At 38.2% G+C, this 19,219-nt stretch overlaps 3 protein-coding genes and 3 non-coding genes across 6 annotated transcripts in view; 2 read left to right on the top strand and 4 right to left on the bottom strand.

Moving 5' to 3' along the window:
* si:ch211-278a6.1 (SRC kinase signaling inhibitor 1) overlaps positions 1-19,219 on the top strand; it is a 301,410-nt gene that overhangs the window by 66,235 nt on the left and 215,956 nt on the right. The window lies entirely within an intron of this gene.
* On the bottom strand, positions 2,243-4,458 carry rps11 (ribosomal protein S11). Its single transcript, XM_037689287.1, has 5 exons — positions 4,396-4,458; positions 3,839-3,979; positions 3,556-3,631; positions 2,991-3,120; positions 2,243-2,437 (listed from the first exon to the last, which is right to left on the bottom strand). The coding sequence occupies exons 1-5, from the start codon at positions 4,408-4,410 to the stop codon at positions 2,314-2,316; spliced, it is 486 nt and encodes a 161-aa protein (XP_037545215.1). The 5' UTR covers positions 4,411-4,458; the 3' UTR covers positions 2,243-2,313.
* On the bottom strand, positions 2,537-2,621 carry LOC119422235. Its single transcript, XR_005187405.1, has one exon. It is a non-coding gene; the product is annotated as a small nucleolar RNA SNORD35 (small nucleolar RNA).
* Positions 3,220-3,303, bottom strand: LOC119422233. Its single transcript, XR_005187403.1, has one exon. It is a non-coding gene; the product is annotated as a small nucleolar RNA SNORD35 (small nucleolar RNA).
* On the bottom strand, positions 3,699-3,783 carry LOC119422234. The gene has a single exon (XR_005187404.1). It is a non-coding gene; the product is annotated as a small nucleolar RNA SNORD35 (small nucleolar RNA).
* LOC119421919 (apoptosis regulator BAX) lies at positions 12,339-16,318 on the top strand. Its single transcript, XM_037689285.1, has 6 exons — positions 12,339-12,388; positions 12,943-12,991; positions 14,830-14,988; positions 15,104-15,239; positions 15,323-15,427; positions 15,510-16,318. The coding sequence occupies exons 1-6, from the start codon at positions 12,361-12,363 to the stop codon at positions 15,606-15,608; spliced, it is 576 nt and encodes a 191-aa protein (XP_037545213.1). The 5' UTR covers positions 12,339-12,360; the 3' UTR covers positions 15,609-16,318.

The following is a 19,219-nucleotide window of genomic DNA, read 5'->3' as shown; positions in this document are numbered from 1 at the left end:
TACGCACATGAAAAGTACGAACATGAAAAGTACGAACATGAAAAGTATGAGCATGTACAGCATGAATACTTAGTCGTTGCTCCTTTTGTCTGGATTACTGCAGAGATGCGTCGTGGCATGGAGTGGATCAGTCTGTGGAACTGCTCAGGTTGCTCTGACAGTGGCCTTCAGCTCTTCTGAATTATTGGGTCTGGTGTATCACATCTGGGGTTCGGGTCAGGAGCGTCTGCTGGCCAGTTAAGAACAGGGGTACCATGGTCTTTAAACCAGGTACAGTGAACCCTCGTTTTTCACTGGGGTTATGTTCCAAAAAGAACCCGTGATAGGTGAAACCCGTAATACATTCAAACCAAAGGACAAAAGTTTTTTACAGGCCCAAGCATTTGTTTAACAAATAAAAGTACTGTATAAACGTTTTTTACAAATAACTACTGTACTAGAGAGACTGTTTAGCCAATCAGAATGCAGAACACAAAGCACGATGCAAATCTGTGAAGCAGCGAGACCGTGAAAGGTGAACCGCGTTATAGCGAGGGGTCACTGTACTGGCAGCTTTGGCACTGTGTGCAGGGGCCAAGTCCTGTAGGAAAATGAAATCTGCATCTCCATAAAGTTGGTCAGTTGCAGGAAGTCTCTAAAACTTCTTGGTAGACGGCTGTGTTGACCTTGGACCTCAGAAAACAGTGGACCAACACCAGCAGATGACATGGCCCCAAACCATCACTGACTGTGGAAACTTGACACTGGACCTCAAGCAATGTGGATTCTGTGCCTCTCCTCTTCCTCCAGACTCTGGGACCTGGATTTCCAAAGGAAATGCAAAATGTACTTTCATCAGAGAACATAACTTTGGACCACTCAGCAGCAGTTCCAGGTGAGACGCTTCTGACACGGTCTCTTGTTCAAGAGTGGCTTGACACAAGGAATGTGACAGCTGAACCCCATGTCTTGTATATGTCTGAGCGTGGTGGTTCTTGAAGCACTGACTCCAGCTGCAGTCCACTTTGTGAATCTCCCCCACATTTTGGAATGGGTTTTGTTTCACCATCCTCTCCAGGGTGCAGTTATCCCTGTTGCTTGTAACTTTTTTAACATTGTTTCTTTCCCTTCATCTCTATTAATATGCCTGGACACAGAGCTCTATGAACAGCCAGCCTCTTTAGCAATGACCTTTTGTGTCTTGCCCTCCTTGTGCAGGTGTCAATGGTCGTCCTTTGGACAGTGTCAAGTCAGCAGTCTTCCCCATGATTGTGTAGCTACAGACCATTTAAAGGCCTTTGCAGGTGTTTCGAGTTAATTAGCTGATTAAAGTGTGGCACCAGGAGTCAATAATGCACATTTTCACAATATTCTAATTTTCTGAGCCTTGAACCACAGGGTGGCACAGCTGGGTGGGTACACATGTAAACATGAAGACGTGTACTGTACAGTACTCCGCTCTCAACATTGTTCAGCCCATCTTGCTGCACTTTGTCATTACTCTTCGTTTTCTCTGATTGCAGCTTTTCTGTGTCATCCAAACGACTAACATGCTATATTTTTCAAACATAACTGAATCTAACTGATGTCATTTTTATATATAAAAAAACTATCAAGCTGTATATCAACAGTGATCAAAACATTTAAACAGTCCAGTTAATACATGGCCTAATAATGTTGGTCAATAAAATGATGAAATGGTTGAAACAACTGTCGAAATAAAAACAAGTAATTCATGTTGTGTCAGTTGTGAAGCAGGACGCTCAAACTAACCTTTTTTTTAACCTTTCAATGAAAACTGTTCTGGCAGGAATCTATGCTTTTTCTGTTAGTCTGGGGATTCAAACCTGTGACCTCTCAATCACAAGCCGGTGATTAATCTGTGACCCTATGTTTTAAATGCTTTTTATCAATTCTTCAGTTATTATTATTAGTGTATTGTATATATATATATATATATATGTTTATATATTTTTCTCTTTAATTTACTCATTGATTGTTGTTAAGCACTTTGAGAACAGGTTCTGTTTTAAATGTGCTCTATAAATAAAGTTGGCTTGACTTCTTTAGCCTCTGTTCCACCGTCCCTTAAGCCAACAAAGTGCACACTGGTATAATATGAACAGAATGTATAAAATGTGTTTAAATTAATAGGATGACGGAACATAATCTGCATTGTACAGTTCCATGTTTCAGTTATGAAAAATAATTACACATTTTAACTCCCAACAAGAACACAGCAAAAAATGTCAAGAAGAGATTTAAACACGATTTTCTTTATTTGATAAATGCGACAGGTTAACCAGCAGCTGCAGCCTTCCTGTTCAAAATCACCTAAAACTTCTGGAACTGCTTCTTGGCTCCAGCAGCCTTCGTCACCTTGAGGACGTTAAACCTCACGGTCTTGCTGAGGGGTCGACACTCGCCAACAGTCACAATGTCTCCAACGGAAACGTCTCTGCAGAAAAACAGTCCAGGAGTTAATGTGAACAAACGTCTGGCTACCTGTGCATGACTTTAGTCGATTCATTTTGCCTCTGCAGGTAGAAAACAAAGCAAGACTGCATCAGTGTTTGCCAAAGGCAGCATCGTCAGAGCTTCTTGAGCTTGGAAGACCATCGTGAGAAAAAACATCACTTGCAGTCAACTAAGACCAGAAACTAACATTTATACAACAATGGTTCTGATATGTTGCAATCCAAAATACTGAGACGTAACATTACGCACACTATTTCAAGTCAAAGTACTTCAGTGACCACACAAAACAAATTAAACCATTTTAACAACAAAGTCCATGCTCAATAATCCAGGTATACAATCAACATTTTTCAGCCAGCTCATCTGGACAGTTTGTTTTGTGCTGAAACGTTTCGCCTTCGGTCCGGAAGGCTTCATCAGTCAAGGAAACACAACAAAACAAAAAAACTGTCCAGATGACCTGACTGAAAAATGTTAAACCATTTCAAGTTTTCTATAAATGCAACAAAGTGACGTGACATCCAGTGCATTACCTGAAGCATGGCGACAGATGGACAGACAGGTTCTTGTGCCTTTTCTCAAAGCGGTTGTACTTGCGGATATAATGCAGGTAGTCGCGTCTGATGACAATGGTCCTCTGCATTTTCATTTTGGTCACCACACCTTCACAACACACGGATGTAACATTTGATTGTTAGACTTGTGCAGACAAGAGAAGGGTCATGTCTGTGGAGATTTAAAACTGGATTACATTTTTGTCACTGGACCGCATCAGCATTGCCATTAGGCATTATCGTCAAAGCCCAAAAGGCTTGGAAGACCATCGTGAGAAAAGCATCATTTGCAATACAATGACAAAAAAGATTTGGTGTAAACTGCATACGACCGTCTACCATTGTTGTCAAGATAAAATGTTTCCCATATCTAATCCTCAAAATTTAACCGTGTCCTGATGGAAACAGACAAAACTACATTTAGATCATCTTATGGATGATTCATCTTAAATTTGTTTCAAAGAAAGCCATGGCTCTATATTAACAGTGACAATCTACAGCGTTGCTGTGGTATATGTAGGCAAATCTGAGCGATGGCAATTACCTGAAAGGATACGTCCACGGATAGACACATTTCCAGTAAATGGACATTTCTTATCAATGTAGGTGCCTTCAATCGCCTGGAAAGGAGAATAAAATGGTTATTACTCAAGTATCCCCTTCCCAACGTTACTCAGAGGTTTGACTTGAACAGCATCAGTGTTGCCAAAAGGCAATGTCGTCACAACCACACAGGTTTGGAAGACCATCGTGAGAAAAAGCATCATTTGCAAATGAACATTTAGCGTCTTTTAACAGTTTGAACAATTAATGGGCCAAGTTTTTACCTCTCTTGGCGTTTTGAAGCCCAGCCCGACGTTTCTGTGGTAGCGAGGGATCTTCTCTTTGCTCTCCTTGCCACCTTCAGCAAGCAGAACACGCTTCTTGTTCTGGAAGATCATGGGCTGCTTCTGATAAGCCCTCTCGGTCTGGAAGGAGAACACAAATGAACATTTCTGCACTCCTTCACCACCATGCCAATGACTCGTTTGGTTAAAGAACACTTCCCCTTTCGGCAACAACGCTATATTTCACCTCTGTAGCAGTCACTAAAACATTAAGAGTATGCAAAAGTTGTAACTCTAAAACTGGACACAAGTTAAAAAGTGTTAAATTGACGGAAACCTAAAAGGAAGCGTAGGCTAACAAAGTTAGCATTCCGGCTAAATTAGCCTAACACGAGGGGGGTGCGGATCGACAATAAATCTGAATTATAAACGTGTAAATTAATTTTCTAACGGCTGGCACGACGACTGGCGTCGATCTATCGGGGTTTGCGTCATATGCGCTGGTTACGAGAAGTGTTCTTCGATTTAAAATCGCCACGCCGCGTCGGAGAACATACTTGTGCCTCCGCCATCTTTGCGAGCTGAGTTGTAAAGAGGCCTGAGCGAGCGCGCGGACAGCGGAAGACGGTGAAAAACAGGAAATGACGTTTAAAAAGAACCCTTCAAAATAAAAGAGCAACAATTATTGACCGGTTTCTTTCTCTGCAGTGAGCAAATCGCCAAAATACTTTATTTCTTTAAAAGAGTATTTGTTTATTTATTGTTCTCAACAATTTAAAAACGTATGTAAACAAAAAAGTATGTATGTATGTATACGTCTTATTTTACATATGTAATACATTATATATATATAAACCAATATTTCTATTTGATTTTATATTTATTTCCAGCCAGTATTTCTAAAACAGTCTAGTTTTAATGTTGCCTCCAAATATCGAGTTTGACCCATGATGTATGTACAGTAACACATGGGAACATCATGTGAATCCAGTAATGCAGCCGGTGAACACACGGAAGTAAAAACCAAACGCAAGATGGCATCGGGCGCAGAAGGAGATCGCGGAACCGGTAGGTTTCGGAGTTATTAATTATTTATTTATTCTTTATTTAATCACAGAAAGCTGTGACAATGTTTCTTCTAAAGTAACAATAGTAGGAAATCAGACAATCTAACAGTTCTGTGTCAAAACGATCAGTTTGAGTTTGGGCGACTTATAAAAGTTTCTCTTCTGAATGACCAAGTTTCACATGATGATCGTTGCATTAAACACAGTAAGTCTGACTGACATAAAACACACCAGTGGAGATAAATCCACGGACAAACGTCCTGTTGAAAAGATGATTTTCTGAGCTGCACCTTCAGTTTCAACTTGACGCAACTGGACGAAATGACGTCACGTCTGAACTTTGTTTCTCAGGAAACGTCACAGACCAGGTCCTGGACTTGGGAATTAAGCTGTTAAAGGAGTAAGTACCTCTTAATATTACTTGGGTTACAGTTTTATTCATTTATTCATTTAACCTTGGAAGCGACAATAAGTGACAGATTTGTTATTTATCAATATATAAATGCTTAATCTGAATAGTGCCACTTAGAATTTCTCTCGGATTAGATTTTTATAATGAATGTTTTGAGTTGAACTAAAATTGTTTCAGATTCTGTGCCATCATTTACAGCTCTGGTTCAAATAGACTGTGATGTAGGTTCTTTAAAAATCAATCTTGTTGATTTCAAAAGGAAAACAATGTTTAAGTTTCATTTCTGACCTTTATTTTAATCATCTATTCTGAAAATGTGGATTAAAGCAGATTATTTGTTCTCTGCTCACATCTAGAGTTGGATCAGCATTTTTCTATCCATGTTCATGCAAATATGTGAATGTTGATGTCAGTTTATTTATATAGCACATAGAATTATTTATATAGCACATAGAAAGTACAAAATCTGACCAAAGTGCTTTACAATTAAATTAAAACAAACAAACAAAGAACCGATCAGTTTGTGCTAGAAGTTTTTAGCCCGTTAGCTACGTCTTCAGTTCAAACCTTCAGGGTGATCTTTCTTTTAAAACTCTCTTTTTTCACATTTTTAGTATGTGGCAGTTGTGTACACATATAACTTACTAAATTACAACTTACTACATTTAGATTTCAAACATTTCTCAAGTCCCCGGGATCTCAACAAGAACTGAAAGGGAAAGGCGTGCGTATGATACAAACTTGATAAAAGCTGAAGTAATGAAGGTCTGTGCCTTTATTTATGTAAGTAAACTTTATTTATAAAGCACTTTTCATAGATAAAATCACAAAGTGCTTTACAGAAATACAGAATACTGGGTTAAGATCAAACACAACCAGTAAGAACAGCTGATAAAAACAGAAAGTAAAACAACATTGAACTAAAAGCTGGTCTGAATAAAATTGTCTTAAGCTGCTTTTTGAAGGAATCAACAGGGGCGGTCACACCAACAGACGGGGGCAGGGCATTCCACAGTCGGGGGGCTACGACCTGAAAGGATAGGTCACCCCAAGTTTTAAACCGGGTCTTAGGACCTTAAGGAGGTTCTGTGCTGAAGACCGAAGGGTGCGGGCTGGACAATAAGGGATCAACATTTTAGTGATGTACTGGGGGGGCTGTCCATTTAGAGCTCTAAAATTTTAAAATTAATTGTAAATTCAACAGGTAGCCAACGAAGAGAAGATAAAACTGGTGTAATAATAGCTGTGTAATAATTTAATAATGTATATTATCATTATATTATTAAATATAATGTAATAACAATATAATACTGTTTTTATTTTCTCGCTCTCGATGAAGACGGACGCTCTCTTTCCCTCTCCTGCCTCCCCTGACCCCTCCTGCTTTTCATGTTGCTTGTTGAGGAAGATTGTTTAGCTACCTCACATCATGCCCTGTGTGAAGGACACGGTGTGACAGATCTTTTTTTACACCTTGTCTCCTCGTGTTTTATTCCCCTTTCTTGTCTGAGTGATAAGAGCAGCGCTTTATAGAAAGCTGCAGCCCCGGTGCACTTCTGTCTTCAGACGGCTGCACGCAACGAAATGTCACTGTTCTTAACTGTGCTATGACAATAAAGTTGATTCTGATTCAATTATAATATATATATATTAAATAATATTGTTATTATATTATTGTATATAATATTACAACAATATAATATATACTCTATATATAATATATAATATTGTTATTATATTGTTATTATATTATTATAATATATACTATATATAACATATATTATATCATATTAAATATGATATAATATATATTATATTGTTACTATATTATATGTAGAATAATATTATAATATTACATTATTGTATTTATTAATAATAATAATTATTATTTTTATATAATTATAATAATTTTAAAATAATATTTTTTGTAGTAATAATTGTGACAAATTCAGTAAGTCACAATTATTTGCCTATAACAAACTGGTTTAGTTACTTTATCATCTTATTAAGTATGTATAAGTAATATGTATATGGAATTCCTATGTAATTTTTTTCCATAATTACATGGGACTCAAATGATCTGGTCAGTGTTCAAATTTTATGATCAGGAGTTTGGTCTCTTTTATTAAAATGACCAATTAATGTCAGCAATTTATTACACGTCTTTATTTCTACGATGCAATAACCAATTATTTTTTGAGATAGCACATTTGAGACACTAAATGATTCCTGATATCTTTATCTAAAGCTTGTTTTACGTGAAACGGAACAGATCTAGTGCCTAGTTCCTCTGATTTCAGTGCATATGGTCAGAGTTCATCCAAAGTTCATCCATTATGTGCTGATTTTAACATCCAGATTTTTCACAATGCTAACAGTGCAATGTAAACTAGACAAAGCTTGACTTTAAATAAGAGAATCAATCAAATAAATTGTAAAAATGCAAATAACTAAACTAACAGACTTAAAGACGGCTCTGTATGAGTCATGTGGTGTCAGCTAGTTCTCATTTAGAACCACTGTTTTTAGGAGAGGCTGTATCAAAAGGCAAAGCAGGAAATATCAGGAAATAACAGGAGTTAGTGGTTTGATTTTTTTAACGCAGAAAATTTAACATTTCTTCTATATTTTCTTGCATTATTGTAATTAGAAATGTCTAAAGTAGTGACCTAAAATAAAATTTACTGTTTATTTAATTTTGTTACTCTTTAACTATGTGGAGCATTTTATTTTTTACGTTTCTGTTTTTTTTTGTTGCAGTTTTATCTTCAACTGGATTCGGCGACATGTAGATAACGTCCCACTGACCAGAGAGGACCTGGGTGCAGAGGAACTGTGTGAACCAAAACACAAGAAGGTCGCTGAGGGCTTGCAGGTGATAGGAGACAGCTTGGACCAAAATGCAGCGTTACAAGCGTAAGCAGCCTTTCTCTGTGTCTCAGTTTATAATCCCAGCACAAGTATTACACACTCATCTGCTTTTTGTGTTATTGCACTTTTCCTACATGCTCTTTTTCTAGAATGATAAATGATGATAAACTCCAACCTTCACTAGAAGTGTTTATGAGAATTGCCTCCGAGATCTTTTCAGATGGAAAATTCAACTGGTGCCGAGTGGTTACGTTTTTTTACTTCGTCTGTAAACTCGTCATCAAAGTAAGTGAAGCGCCTCTGTTACTCCTCAGTTTATCACGTTACAACTCCAGTTGTGCAAAAGTTGGGAGGTTGTGTAAAGTGTAAATAAAAAGAAAATCAATGATTGGCAAATCTCATAAATCAATAAATATTCACAGCGGAACATTATAAACAAATCAAATGTTGAAACTGAGAAGTTGCACCTAAAAAAATCAAAAAGGTTAGTTTGAATTTTCTGACGTCACTGCTTGGGCTCAGAAACACTTCTGCAAATCGTTGTCTGTAAACATAATTGTGTGCCATACACAAATGCTGCTTACAGCTCTATGGTGCAACTAAAAACAATTGAACCATCTCAAAATGCTGCCATCTTCTCTGGACCAAAGTTAATTTAAAATCGACAGAGGGAAAGTGGAAACTATTCTGTGGTCAGACAAATCAAATTATTTCTTTAGAAACCACCAAGGACCATCCAGCTTGGTATCATCAGTCCAAAGCCTGCCTCTCTGATGCTATGGAGATGCATTAGTGCCTCTGTCACACAGATCTTATAGATTTGGAAAGGTACCATCAATAAGATAAATATTTATGCTGTATACAGATTTTAGAACAGCATACATACCATGTAGATCACGTCTTTTTCAAGGAAGACCTGGAATCTGGTTAGTTAGTCAAGACTATGCCAAGTGGTTACGGTAGCTCGGTCGTCAGTGCCGCAGTCTTGTAATGCTGAGGTTGTGGGTTCGAGCTAAGGTCGCATCAGGAAGGACATCCAGCGTCAAACAATTGTCCAAATCTTCTGTAACTGCTCCCAAAGTATCTGGTACAGAATTAGGCCACGCTCCAACTGATGCTTTTAATTATTTCTTTGCCACACAGGACATCTTCTTCTGCCAGTAAACACCGTGTGTTAGATACACAATATAAAAACAAGCGTGAACAAAATTGCATTTACAAGCAAAATATGAACACAAACTATGTCAGCATACCGTGTGTGCCTTCTGACCAAACCTTTAGGAGGTGTTATTGTCCATCTCTCCTCTCGTTGTCTCTGGCTCTTGTTTTCTGCTCATGTCCGTACACACATGCAGCTTTTAAATCTTAATTAGTCGTGTGCACTCCGTGCTCACGTCTAGCCATCTTATCACCAGCAAACTGTTCTTGTTTTTCCACTACAGGAGTGTGCAGTTTGTGGGACTCAGTTTGTTGGTGGCTCCTCAGATTGAAGAAGTCCTTTGGATGAAGGACGAAACGTCTCAGCAAAAACAAACAAACCAAAAAGGAAACCGTCCAGATGACCTGACTGAACATTGTTGCACTGATGGCAACAGTATGGCTTCTTGGTAGAAGAGCCCAGGTGCTGGTCTGGCCTGCCTGTAGTCCAGACCTCTCATTAGGAAAACATGGAAGTCGCAGGATGGTTGAACTGCTAGAATCCTACATCAAACAAGGGGACAACAGGTTTTAGAGTCCCCTCTAAAAACTGGTCTCCTCAGTTCCTAGATGTTTATAAAGCTACTTTTTTTTAGCTGTATCGCTGCCAAAAATTCAAAAGTATTAAAAATACCTTTGTTTCAAAGTTTACTATGTTTACTCTGTTCAGTTGCGAATAAAATATTGATTTATGAGATTTTATTATTGCGATTCTACTTCCATTTACACACTGTCCCAACGTTTTCAGAAGTGTAGTCTTGAACAATGATAATTAACATTTCTTTACTTCTCCCCAGGCGTATAAACCCCAAATTCTGGACCTCATCAGATCCATAATCAACTGGGCCATTGACTTCCTCCGGGAACATTTGATCAGTTGGATAAGAGAGCAGGGTGGCTGGGTAAGCAGCTGCATTTGAAACACATTAATAATTAGTCAAAGAGTTCACTTTACATTGAAACAACTATCTACGTCTCTGTGATTTTGGTTTAGGAGAGTATTTTTTCCTACATCGGCACCCCGAAATGGCAGGCTCTGTGTGTTTTCCTGGCGGGGATTTTAACTGCTGTCGTAGTCATGCATAAGATCTGATGGGCGTCTAAGGAAAGGCAGAAGAAAGAAGGGAAAGCTTCAACTGAGGGAACGGGAGCAAGAATGAAGAGGATGACGACGTCAACAGAAAGAAGTCAAACTGAATCAAAGGAACAAGAGGAGCTCATGTTGGAGAACTGCTCTTTTTTCTTGGTCTCCCACTTGAGTGTGAGTTTGAGAGCAGATCCAGCAATTTTACCTGTAGTCCTTACTGGGTTAAAACAAGCCCAGTTAGTGAACGCACGTGTCCCCATGGATATAAAGTCTGAGTTTATGACACTCAGAGTTGACTCCAGATAAGAGTAAGACTTTAAACTAAGACCGAGCGTGATCTTTCAGCACTTTGTGTTGGTAACAGTTATTACCACACCAAATTAATAAAGTTATAGATATTCCTGTGTTTTTAATGTTCAGTGTGCTGCAGCAGCCATCTTTAGTCAAGTTGACTTCATACATTATTTAGTTGTAAACGTACATATGATGATTAGATACTCCAAGTGCCTTCTACATTTTATTCAGTGGTTTATGAGATATTTTGCTAACAGATACACAACACACATACACACACAGGCAAAGGTCATTTAGCCTTGACACTGTCCCAGTATAATGTACAAGCCACTTCACTGACCAAAACAAATAAAGGTATATTTTAAATTGTATAAATTATAAAATAAATAAAAATGTGTACTGCACTTATACATCAGATGAAACTGAAGCTTCTGATTTGGCTGTTTAACAATATTCAGAGGATTTTAATTTGTTATATTATCAGTCATCAATCTTCAGTTCTTCTAACTGATGATATATTAATCTAGTTTGTCAGATTTTTAATTGCTCAGTTGCTTCTGAACAGGTTAGGAGTTCAGCGTGTGTTACCATAACCAGATTCAAACAGAGCCTTCCTTGTAAAATCTCTTGAATTTATTTGTTAATCCCACTTCGTAGTGGAGCTCTCAGGGAGTGGTGGTTTGAATGGAGCCACATGGCAAGAGTGACATGAGCTTTGACAAATGTAACTGCAAACTCAGAACGCAATGGACTTGTACCAGATGTCAGCCTCACTTTATACACATTCAGAATAATGTGTTTTTTACATCAATTATTCTGGACTGTAAAAATGTTTAAAATCATTTTCTCATTTGTCTGTGCCTCAATGTTTTTGTTTTTGTCAAAATTACCTTGAAATTACATTGTTTCCCATTGTCTATCACTTTTTGAAGACTAAAATAGGTTCCAAGAATCCCCCAAATTTGTTTTGTGCTCACGTTGTTATTATGTTTATTACAAATTGTTTAAAGATTTCAGAAAATATATGACAATCAAAAATAAGTATGAACTCAAAGGAAGCTGCATGCTTACAAAGACGAGCATAAGAACAGTTCTACAAAGAAAGATGTGTCAGTTAAACATGAAACACTTTTGATGCAAAACTGAAAACACAAAACTGATGCAGGTGTACAAAATGTCATGTTTTCTTTTATTCTTGTTTTAAAAGACAAAATTGTAATTTGACAGTTTAACTGAAAAAAAACTTGTTTTCAATATTTGAAACTCCGTTTCAAAAGAAGTGTACAGAACTTTATAAGTGTGGGTGAAATAAGCAAACGCTTCAACCAACACCTTTTTGGTCTGTTCAGGCACTTGTATGACGTCAGAGTTATTGTATAATTCTCTTGTTTTGGACATGAACGTTGGATGTATAAAATCTTTGTACGCATGTATAACATGTTATTTTGTACACTTTTATGAAATTACCTAAATAAATAAACAAAAATAACAGCTCTGACTGAATTACGTCACATCGGCTTCATGAGCATCCAACGAGGCGGAGAACGAGAAAAATTAATGTGGTCACGTGACCTTTCCGGAAATACATAACAAGATGGCATCACAGGTTGGCGGAGAGCAAGGTACGGGGCTAGCATCCGCAATAAAATATCGTCAAATATGCTGTGACAGGTTCCGTAACTGTGTGGCAGATGTAGAAAATCTGACAGATTAACATTTTCTCCTAGTTTTTAATTTGAAATCGGTTTAATTGACGCAGCAACTCAAACCGGACTGTTAGCTTAGCAATATGCTCAGTGCTAGCTTGTCGTTAGCCAGCACATCAGTTGCTGATGGTTTTTTCTGATCGAGGTCCAAACCACACCGTGTTGGCAAACGAGACTAAAACGCCACACAACATTTGTTAAGTACATCAGTTAACTGTAAGTTGTGATCTGAAAAACGTCTTGAGCTAATTAATTTAGCTGAAAACCGGTTGGATGATCGAAACCTTTGCAAGTTACTTTTCCCCACAGATTCACCGGATTTTAACAGCAGATCAACACACAGACAAATAATTCAAATAAAACCAAGTCATGGAGTGAATTGTAGTAGTAGAGTCCTGGTTTCAGTGACCTGATTGAAACTTGGGTTTCAGGCTGATGTGACTCATGTCTGACACCTCCTTGTTTTCCAGGGAGCTCCAAAGATCAGATCGTGGAAGTAGGAACTTTATTGTTAACCGAGTAAGTATGGATTTGGTTGAAGATAATTTCATGTAATAAGTTACAGGTGGCTAGTTATGCCTTATCAATGAAATAATCAATAACTTGTTTTATCAGAGTACTGTAACAAAGCTTTCATTATTAGTGGACTACTAGAATAAAGATTTTTAATTGGGTATAAGGCTAACACGTTATTTGGGTGTAGGTGTTTCTAGATACTTGGATGTTCACGTTGCTTTTCCTTCTGATAAGCAAACTTAAGTTTACACATTACTTTTAAAGCCTTTTGTTGCCTACAGATAGCAATGTTAAAAACAAAAAAAAATCATATTTCCCATATCGTATTAAAAGAGATTTGATTGAATATAGCTAAAAATGACCAAGGCGGAATGAAAAATAGACTCATTTCTCTCATGACCTGATCAGATCATTTCGACTCAGGGGCTTCAAAAACCACGTTCAGGTTAACAAATTGTCTTAAAAGTTTCTCAGATTGTTGAAGACATTTAATAATAAATTCCTACTAACCTTTTAATAAATAATGTAGTCCAATGTGTGACGTATGATTGCTGTAATATGATCCAAGTGCGTGAACTTGCCTGTCCCCAGTGATCGGCGATTGTAACATAACTACTTCAGAGTTATATCAAGGTCAAGGTTTATTTATTGTCATTCACAGCTCATGTGGTACATGTGGTGGAACAAAATTGTGTACACAGGGTCCCAGTTACATCCAACAAAAGTATAAATTGTAAAAGAAAAACAGTAATAAGCTCTAAGATATGAACTAAGAAAATGCTAGTGTAAAGCAATACACCAAACCTCAGCAGCCCTTACATGAGTCTGAACACAGCTAGGGGTGCACCAATTGCAGTTTTCTGGCCCATCACGATTTCTAAAAAGCCTGACCCGTCTATTCCAATGTTGGCTGAAGCCGATTTAGTTTTACAAGCGACACAGTCCGGTGTTATAAAGTCGTAAAGCACCTTCAAATTTCCATTCTTATTTTAATGAAAAACATCCCCTTGAACAACGTCCTAGAAACAATACGAACTTGTTTTAACTGGTCATGAGGCAGTGCTCTGAAATATAAATGAAGTTCAGACAATTGTTGTTAAACTAAAAAAATCAGTAAAATTGGGGTGGGGGGGGGGGGTGTTGAGCCGTTTTTGAAGTCCACCACCATCTCCTTCATCTTCTTCACATTGATGTGGAGGTTGTTCTTCCTGCACCAGATCTCCAGGTGTTCCACCTCCAGCCTGTATCATTGTTTGTGATGCATCCCACCACCGCTGTATCATCTGCAAACTCTTAAAGATATCTTGTTCAAAAAACATGACCTATGACCTTTGGCTGTTCATCACAGGTGATTTATGGTCAATTGACTGAACATTTCATTTGTACCAGTTTATATACGAGTCGTCCTGGTACATTTTCTATTTACCTTTATTTATCCAGGTAGTCTCATTGAGTCACGAGGACTCATTTTCAAGAGAGACCCGTTTAGGAGCAGATGGTGGGGGTTAAGGCCTTGCTCAAGGGCCCAGAGTGGGACAAATGAGGGTGGAGGCAGGTGTGGGTGTTTCACCTTTCCCACCCATATTTTGATGTCACTTGGGGGAGTTGAACTGGCGACCTTTTGATCACAGGCCCACCTCTCTAACCACTGTGCCACCACTCCCTGAATTACCCGACTCATCATCGCTCCCCGTGTTTATCACAAACGCATTGTGTGTGTGTGCAAAACAATAAAACAAATGGTGACGCAACTGTCCGAGCTTTACCAACATTTACTTGGTTTAACCAGTTGTTCACCAGTTTTGCATTGAACAGTTTTTATTGCGTTTGTGTCTCTGTAGTTTCATCTACGAGCGGGTTCAGCGACACGGAGGTGGTGATGCTTTACTGACGAGAGAACAGCTGGGTGCACCGGAGCTGTGTGACCCAAACCACAAGAAGCTGGCTCAGTGTCTGCAACAGATTGGAGATGAGCTGGATGGAAACATGGAGCTACAAAGGTAGGACACCTGTCAGTCTACCTGAGCTTCAAGTTTCAACACCTAGGTATCACAAGTTCATATCTTTTTATGTTTATGTTAACGTTTCCTTAACCAATAAATTTTGTTTCCCTAGGATGATAAATGACTCCTCACTTATCCCTTCAAAGGATGTTTTTTGGAAAGTTGCATTGGAGATCTTTTCAGATGGAAAATTCAACTGGGGCCGAGTGGTCGCACTGTTTTACTTTGCCTGTCGACTCGTCATCAAAGTAAGTGAAGCACCTTTGTTACGCGCCACTTGCTGCAACATGAAATTGTTTCGCAACAATAACATTTACTCACATCTTTCCAGGCTCTTATTGTCAAAATTCCTGATATCATCAGAACTATAATCAGCTGGACGATGGACTACCTGCGGGAAAATGTGATCAACTGGATAAGAGATCAAGGTGGTTGGGTAAGCAGATAACTTACAACTGTGGTTAATGACAGCGTTGTCTTCATGAGACGAGTATTAACATGCACGTCTCTGATTTTAGGAAGGTATCCGTTCCCATTTTGGTACTCCTACATGGCAGACGGTGGGAGTTTTCCTGGCTGGTGTTCTGACCACCGTTATCGTCATACGCAAGATGTGAGAGACGTTCAGAAAGCAGAGGGAAGAAAAATGAAAAGAGCTAAAATGAAGAGAACAGGAGCAAGAAAAAAGACGACAGGGTCAACAGGAAGCTGATACGGCAGAGTGATCAAGAGGAACTCGTATTTGGAGCCCTGCTCTTCGTCTCCCACTCGAGTGACATTAGGAGTTGGACTGGAAGTGCTGTTCACTGTTGATGGAGTGAGCCGTGCATGATTACATGCACAAGTCAAAGGGAACGTGAGGATGTCAGTCATGTAAAAAAAAAAAGAAGTTTTATGTAATTTATTTTTTTATTTGGTACAAAGTCACTGCACTCTTTTCTGCCATAAAACAGAATCTTGACAAAAAAAAAGACATTGAAGAGGTTCTTGTTTCAGTTGTAGTTGTTTTTCAAATCTTCCCAGTCCGTCATCATTACGTCTGTATGCTATCAGATTTATATCCATATATATTTGAGTCATCGCTGATTGAAACCCTTTAAAATTTAATTACTGTGAACATTTGGTGATGTTTTCCAACCATTAGAGCACTTCATAAAGATGTAAAAACAGCACTTATCTACGTTAAAACTGATGCATTTTCCAACAAAGAACTTTTATTTTAGGGGATAACAAAAGTGCCGTACCAGAGTTTTGTTTACATGAACCTTAATAAAATGTCAACAGGTTAAATCAGTTTTTTTCTATAAACACAATCAATTGCTGTTTTGAGGTATTCAAGAGCCACGAGCTTCGTGTGGCTTCAGTTTTGTCATGAAGGGACAAGTGTTTCCCTTGAAATCTGCAAACGTGGAAAGCATTGCAGGTGCTGACCTCACTACACGTTCAGGACAGAAGACTGTGTTTTAAATCACTTGTGCAGCAGCATCGTTCATGCAGCAGCATCGTTCATGCAGCAGCATCGTTCATGCAGCAGCATCGTTCATGCTGCAGCATCGTTCATGCAGCAGCATCGTTCATGCAGCAGCATCGTTCATGCAGCAGCATCGTTCATGCAGCAGCATCGTTCATGCAGCAGCATCGTTCATGCTGCAGCAGGCTACACACGCCAGTGCCTTGGTGTTTTCTCAGTTAATGACCGAGTCTTTTTCATGTTCTCGACTTGTCGATGGCGTTTGTAAACCTGACGTTGATTCCAAGTGTCGAGGGTTTTTTCCGCGGTGACTTTTATGTTGTAATAAAGAAAATGTTTTAATAATTTTTGTTGCAGCGTACATGCATTATTTCCACGAGGAATACTTGTGGGTCTTATCCTTGAACAAAACTCATCAAAACAACTGAAGCCATTTAGGCTGCAATATTTTTAAATTCCACTCAATTTTGATTTTAATAGATATTTGCATTTAATTCCCACTCTGTAAATTAGCCCTTATTTATGCTAATGTTTCTTAACATGTTGTTTTCATGTCGACATTCTGTGACTATTAAAATCCAGCCAAGATTCTCACAATCCTTTTTAAATAAAATACCATTTTTTGGTACAAAGTTGGCTCCGTTACACCAACTGGAGGTCTGCGGAGCTGGGGACTCAAGTTTTAATATTTTAATTACCGGTAGCTTTTTGTTGTTTCCAGATTTAGACTATTTATCCCTGAAAGACAATTCTGTTTGACAGTTTCCACTGTAGTGAACTCGGCCTCCGGTCAAGACCTGCCTCTGAAGACCTTCATGGGACAGGAACTGTTATTTCATTGATTTGAATCCAGAAATACAAATTAGCTCATCCAGAGACTTTCTAATTGTATCCTGAACTAATCAATTGAAAGAACACTCGCTTTTTTATATTATCATTACTATTTTACAATGTCTTGATAATCAAAAGTGTGTTTAGTTCAAACCATTTTAAATGTTGAAGTGAACCACTCATTTTAAATCAACTGTGAAACAGTATTAATGATTTTTAATCCTCATTCAAAGTAGAAATCAAGTTAAATGTCTATGTTACAAAGTAATTATGCATTTTTGATCTTCTGTCTGAAATGAGAAAGGTGTGATGTCGGTCAAAAGTCGGAGACAGTCGCAAACAAGTTTATTGGAACGAACTGTCATGTTTTTAAACCTCTCAGACAGAAACAAGAGAACTGGCACCTGTAAGTCTGTCATTTCTCCAAAACATTTCTCTGTCTGTTCCTAAACATCTCCGCTGTTTTTCTGACTTGTAATGACCCTCTGACGTCACTAAAACCACACCCCTGTTGGTTCTTTCAACCAATCAGGACTTCCCAAACGTGACCGGAAGCAGAACTCTTTAAAAGTCGACACTTCCTAGTTCCAGAGAGAACAGAAGTTCCAAAAGTTCAGAACAGAGAGTTCTGCTGGAGAAGGTGAAGTCCACGGTGGTCTTTTTCTGAAAGATGACACCTGTCTGGAGTGTTGATTCAGGTCATCACGTCAAAGACCTATTCAACATCTCAGGAGTTCAGCACGTTTGCTGAAATTCCACTTAACTTAATCCTATCCTTCGGGGAAGTTTATTTTGGAAGCTGGGTCAGTCAGCCTCGTGGTCCCAAGTTGATGAGAAGCGGATATAAATCCCTGGAGATAAAAAGACTCAGCCTTGCTGGACGCCAGGAGAAGACCTCTCTGAAACCCCACCAAGGTAAAGAGTCGACGCTCGGGTACCATCTAGCTGAAATCACCGGGAAACGTGCTATCTGGTTTCGAACAAGATAACTCCCCATCTTTTCTTTATTATCTTAGTTAACCCTAAGTATCCACTTTTCCTTCTTAAACTTTACTCCATCTCTATATTTTTCTGCCAGTAAAGATAAGCTAAAGCCTGCAGACATTAATTTAAGATCTAAGGATATGTCTGTTGTTTTAAGCTGCAAGTGAGGAATCATGGCCGTATGATTTCTCATTGTAAAGCTCATTAATTAAGCTGTGTTATTGTAATCAATTATGCCAATCAATGTGTAAAATGTGTGATGTGTTTAAATCGTTTTGATAAATAAAAGACCGCACTGCTGTTGGTGGGTCAGAAATTTAAACACATCTTTGTCCACATTTAATCTTCTAGGCACGATATGACTTAGTCCAGAAAAATGAAAGAATCCGTTTAAATTAAGTATAATATTATGTACTTGAATTAGTCCAGATATTATAAAATGTAAGAGAGCACCCCTGAGCTAAATCCATCTCTCGGTCCTCTCATTACACCACGTTTACACACAAACGGTCATATACCTAAAAGCAATAAATAAAACAATATATAAAAACATTAAAAATGTGCTACAATGTATTTACAGCTTTCATCAGAAACTGGAGGAGTTGGATTTTTATTTTATAACAAACCTTGAGGCACTTTCCTCTACAGCTGTTAGCCAAAGCTTCCTAGAATACAGAGGAAACCTTTTGTCTATTTCTTGTTTAATTTATAAACGTGACGAGGGTCACAAGTGTAACAGACGTCCCTTTGTTCTGAAAACTGCTATGAACGATCAATGAAAGTCGATTTTCTAATGAGTACTTAAACATTTACATGACTCTGCTCTTACCTCACAATTTACCAACATAAATTATATGACAGGACCAAAATCATTAAATATACCAAATTTATTCATCATTAAAATATCAAACTGACGTTAAAATATCAAACTGACATTAAAAT

This window comes from Nematolebias whitei, chromosome 15 (assembly GCF_014905685.2).
Source record: "Nematolebias whitei isolate Nwh7 chromosome 15, NemWhi1, whole genome shotgun sequence".
Classification (NCBI taxonomy): domain Eukaryota; kingdom Metazoa; phylum Chordata; class Actinopteri; order Cyprinodontiformes; family Rivulidae; genus Nematolebias; species Nematolebias whitei.
The sequence above is the reverse complement of the archived record's forward strand: the minus strand, read 5'-3'. Positions and strand labels throughout refer to the sequence as shown.

Bases quoted from the DNA above. Each gene is read 5' to 3' on its own strand.
- rps11 (XM_037689287.1), bottom strand. The intron at 3,121-3,555 runs GTAATTGCCATC...TGTGTTGTGAAG, and splicing joins CCGTGGACGTATCCTTTCAG to GTGTGGTGACCAAAATGAAA. The intron at 2,438-2,990 runs GTAATGCACTGG...GTTTTTCTGCAG, and splicing joins CATCTGTCGCCATGCTTCAG to AGACGTTTCCGTTGGAGACA.
- LOC119421919 (XM_037689285.1), top strand. From the start codon at position 12,361: ATGGCATCACAGGTTGGCGGAGAGCAAG. The intron at 14,989-15,103 runs GTAGGACACCTG...TTGTTTCCCTAG, and splicing joins GGAAACATGGAGCTACAAAG to GATGATAAATGACTCCTCAC. The intron at 15,428-15,509 runs GTAAGCAGATAA...CTCTGATTTTAG, and splicing joins TAAGAGATCAAGGTGGTTGG to GAAGGTATCCGTTCCCATTT.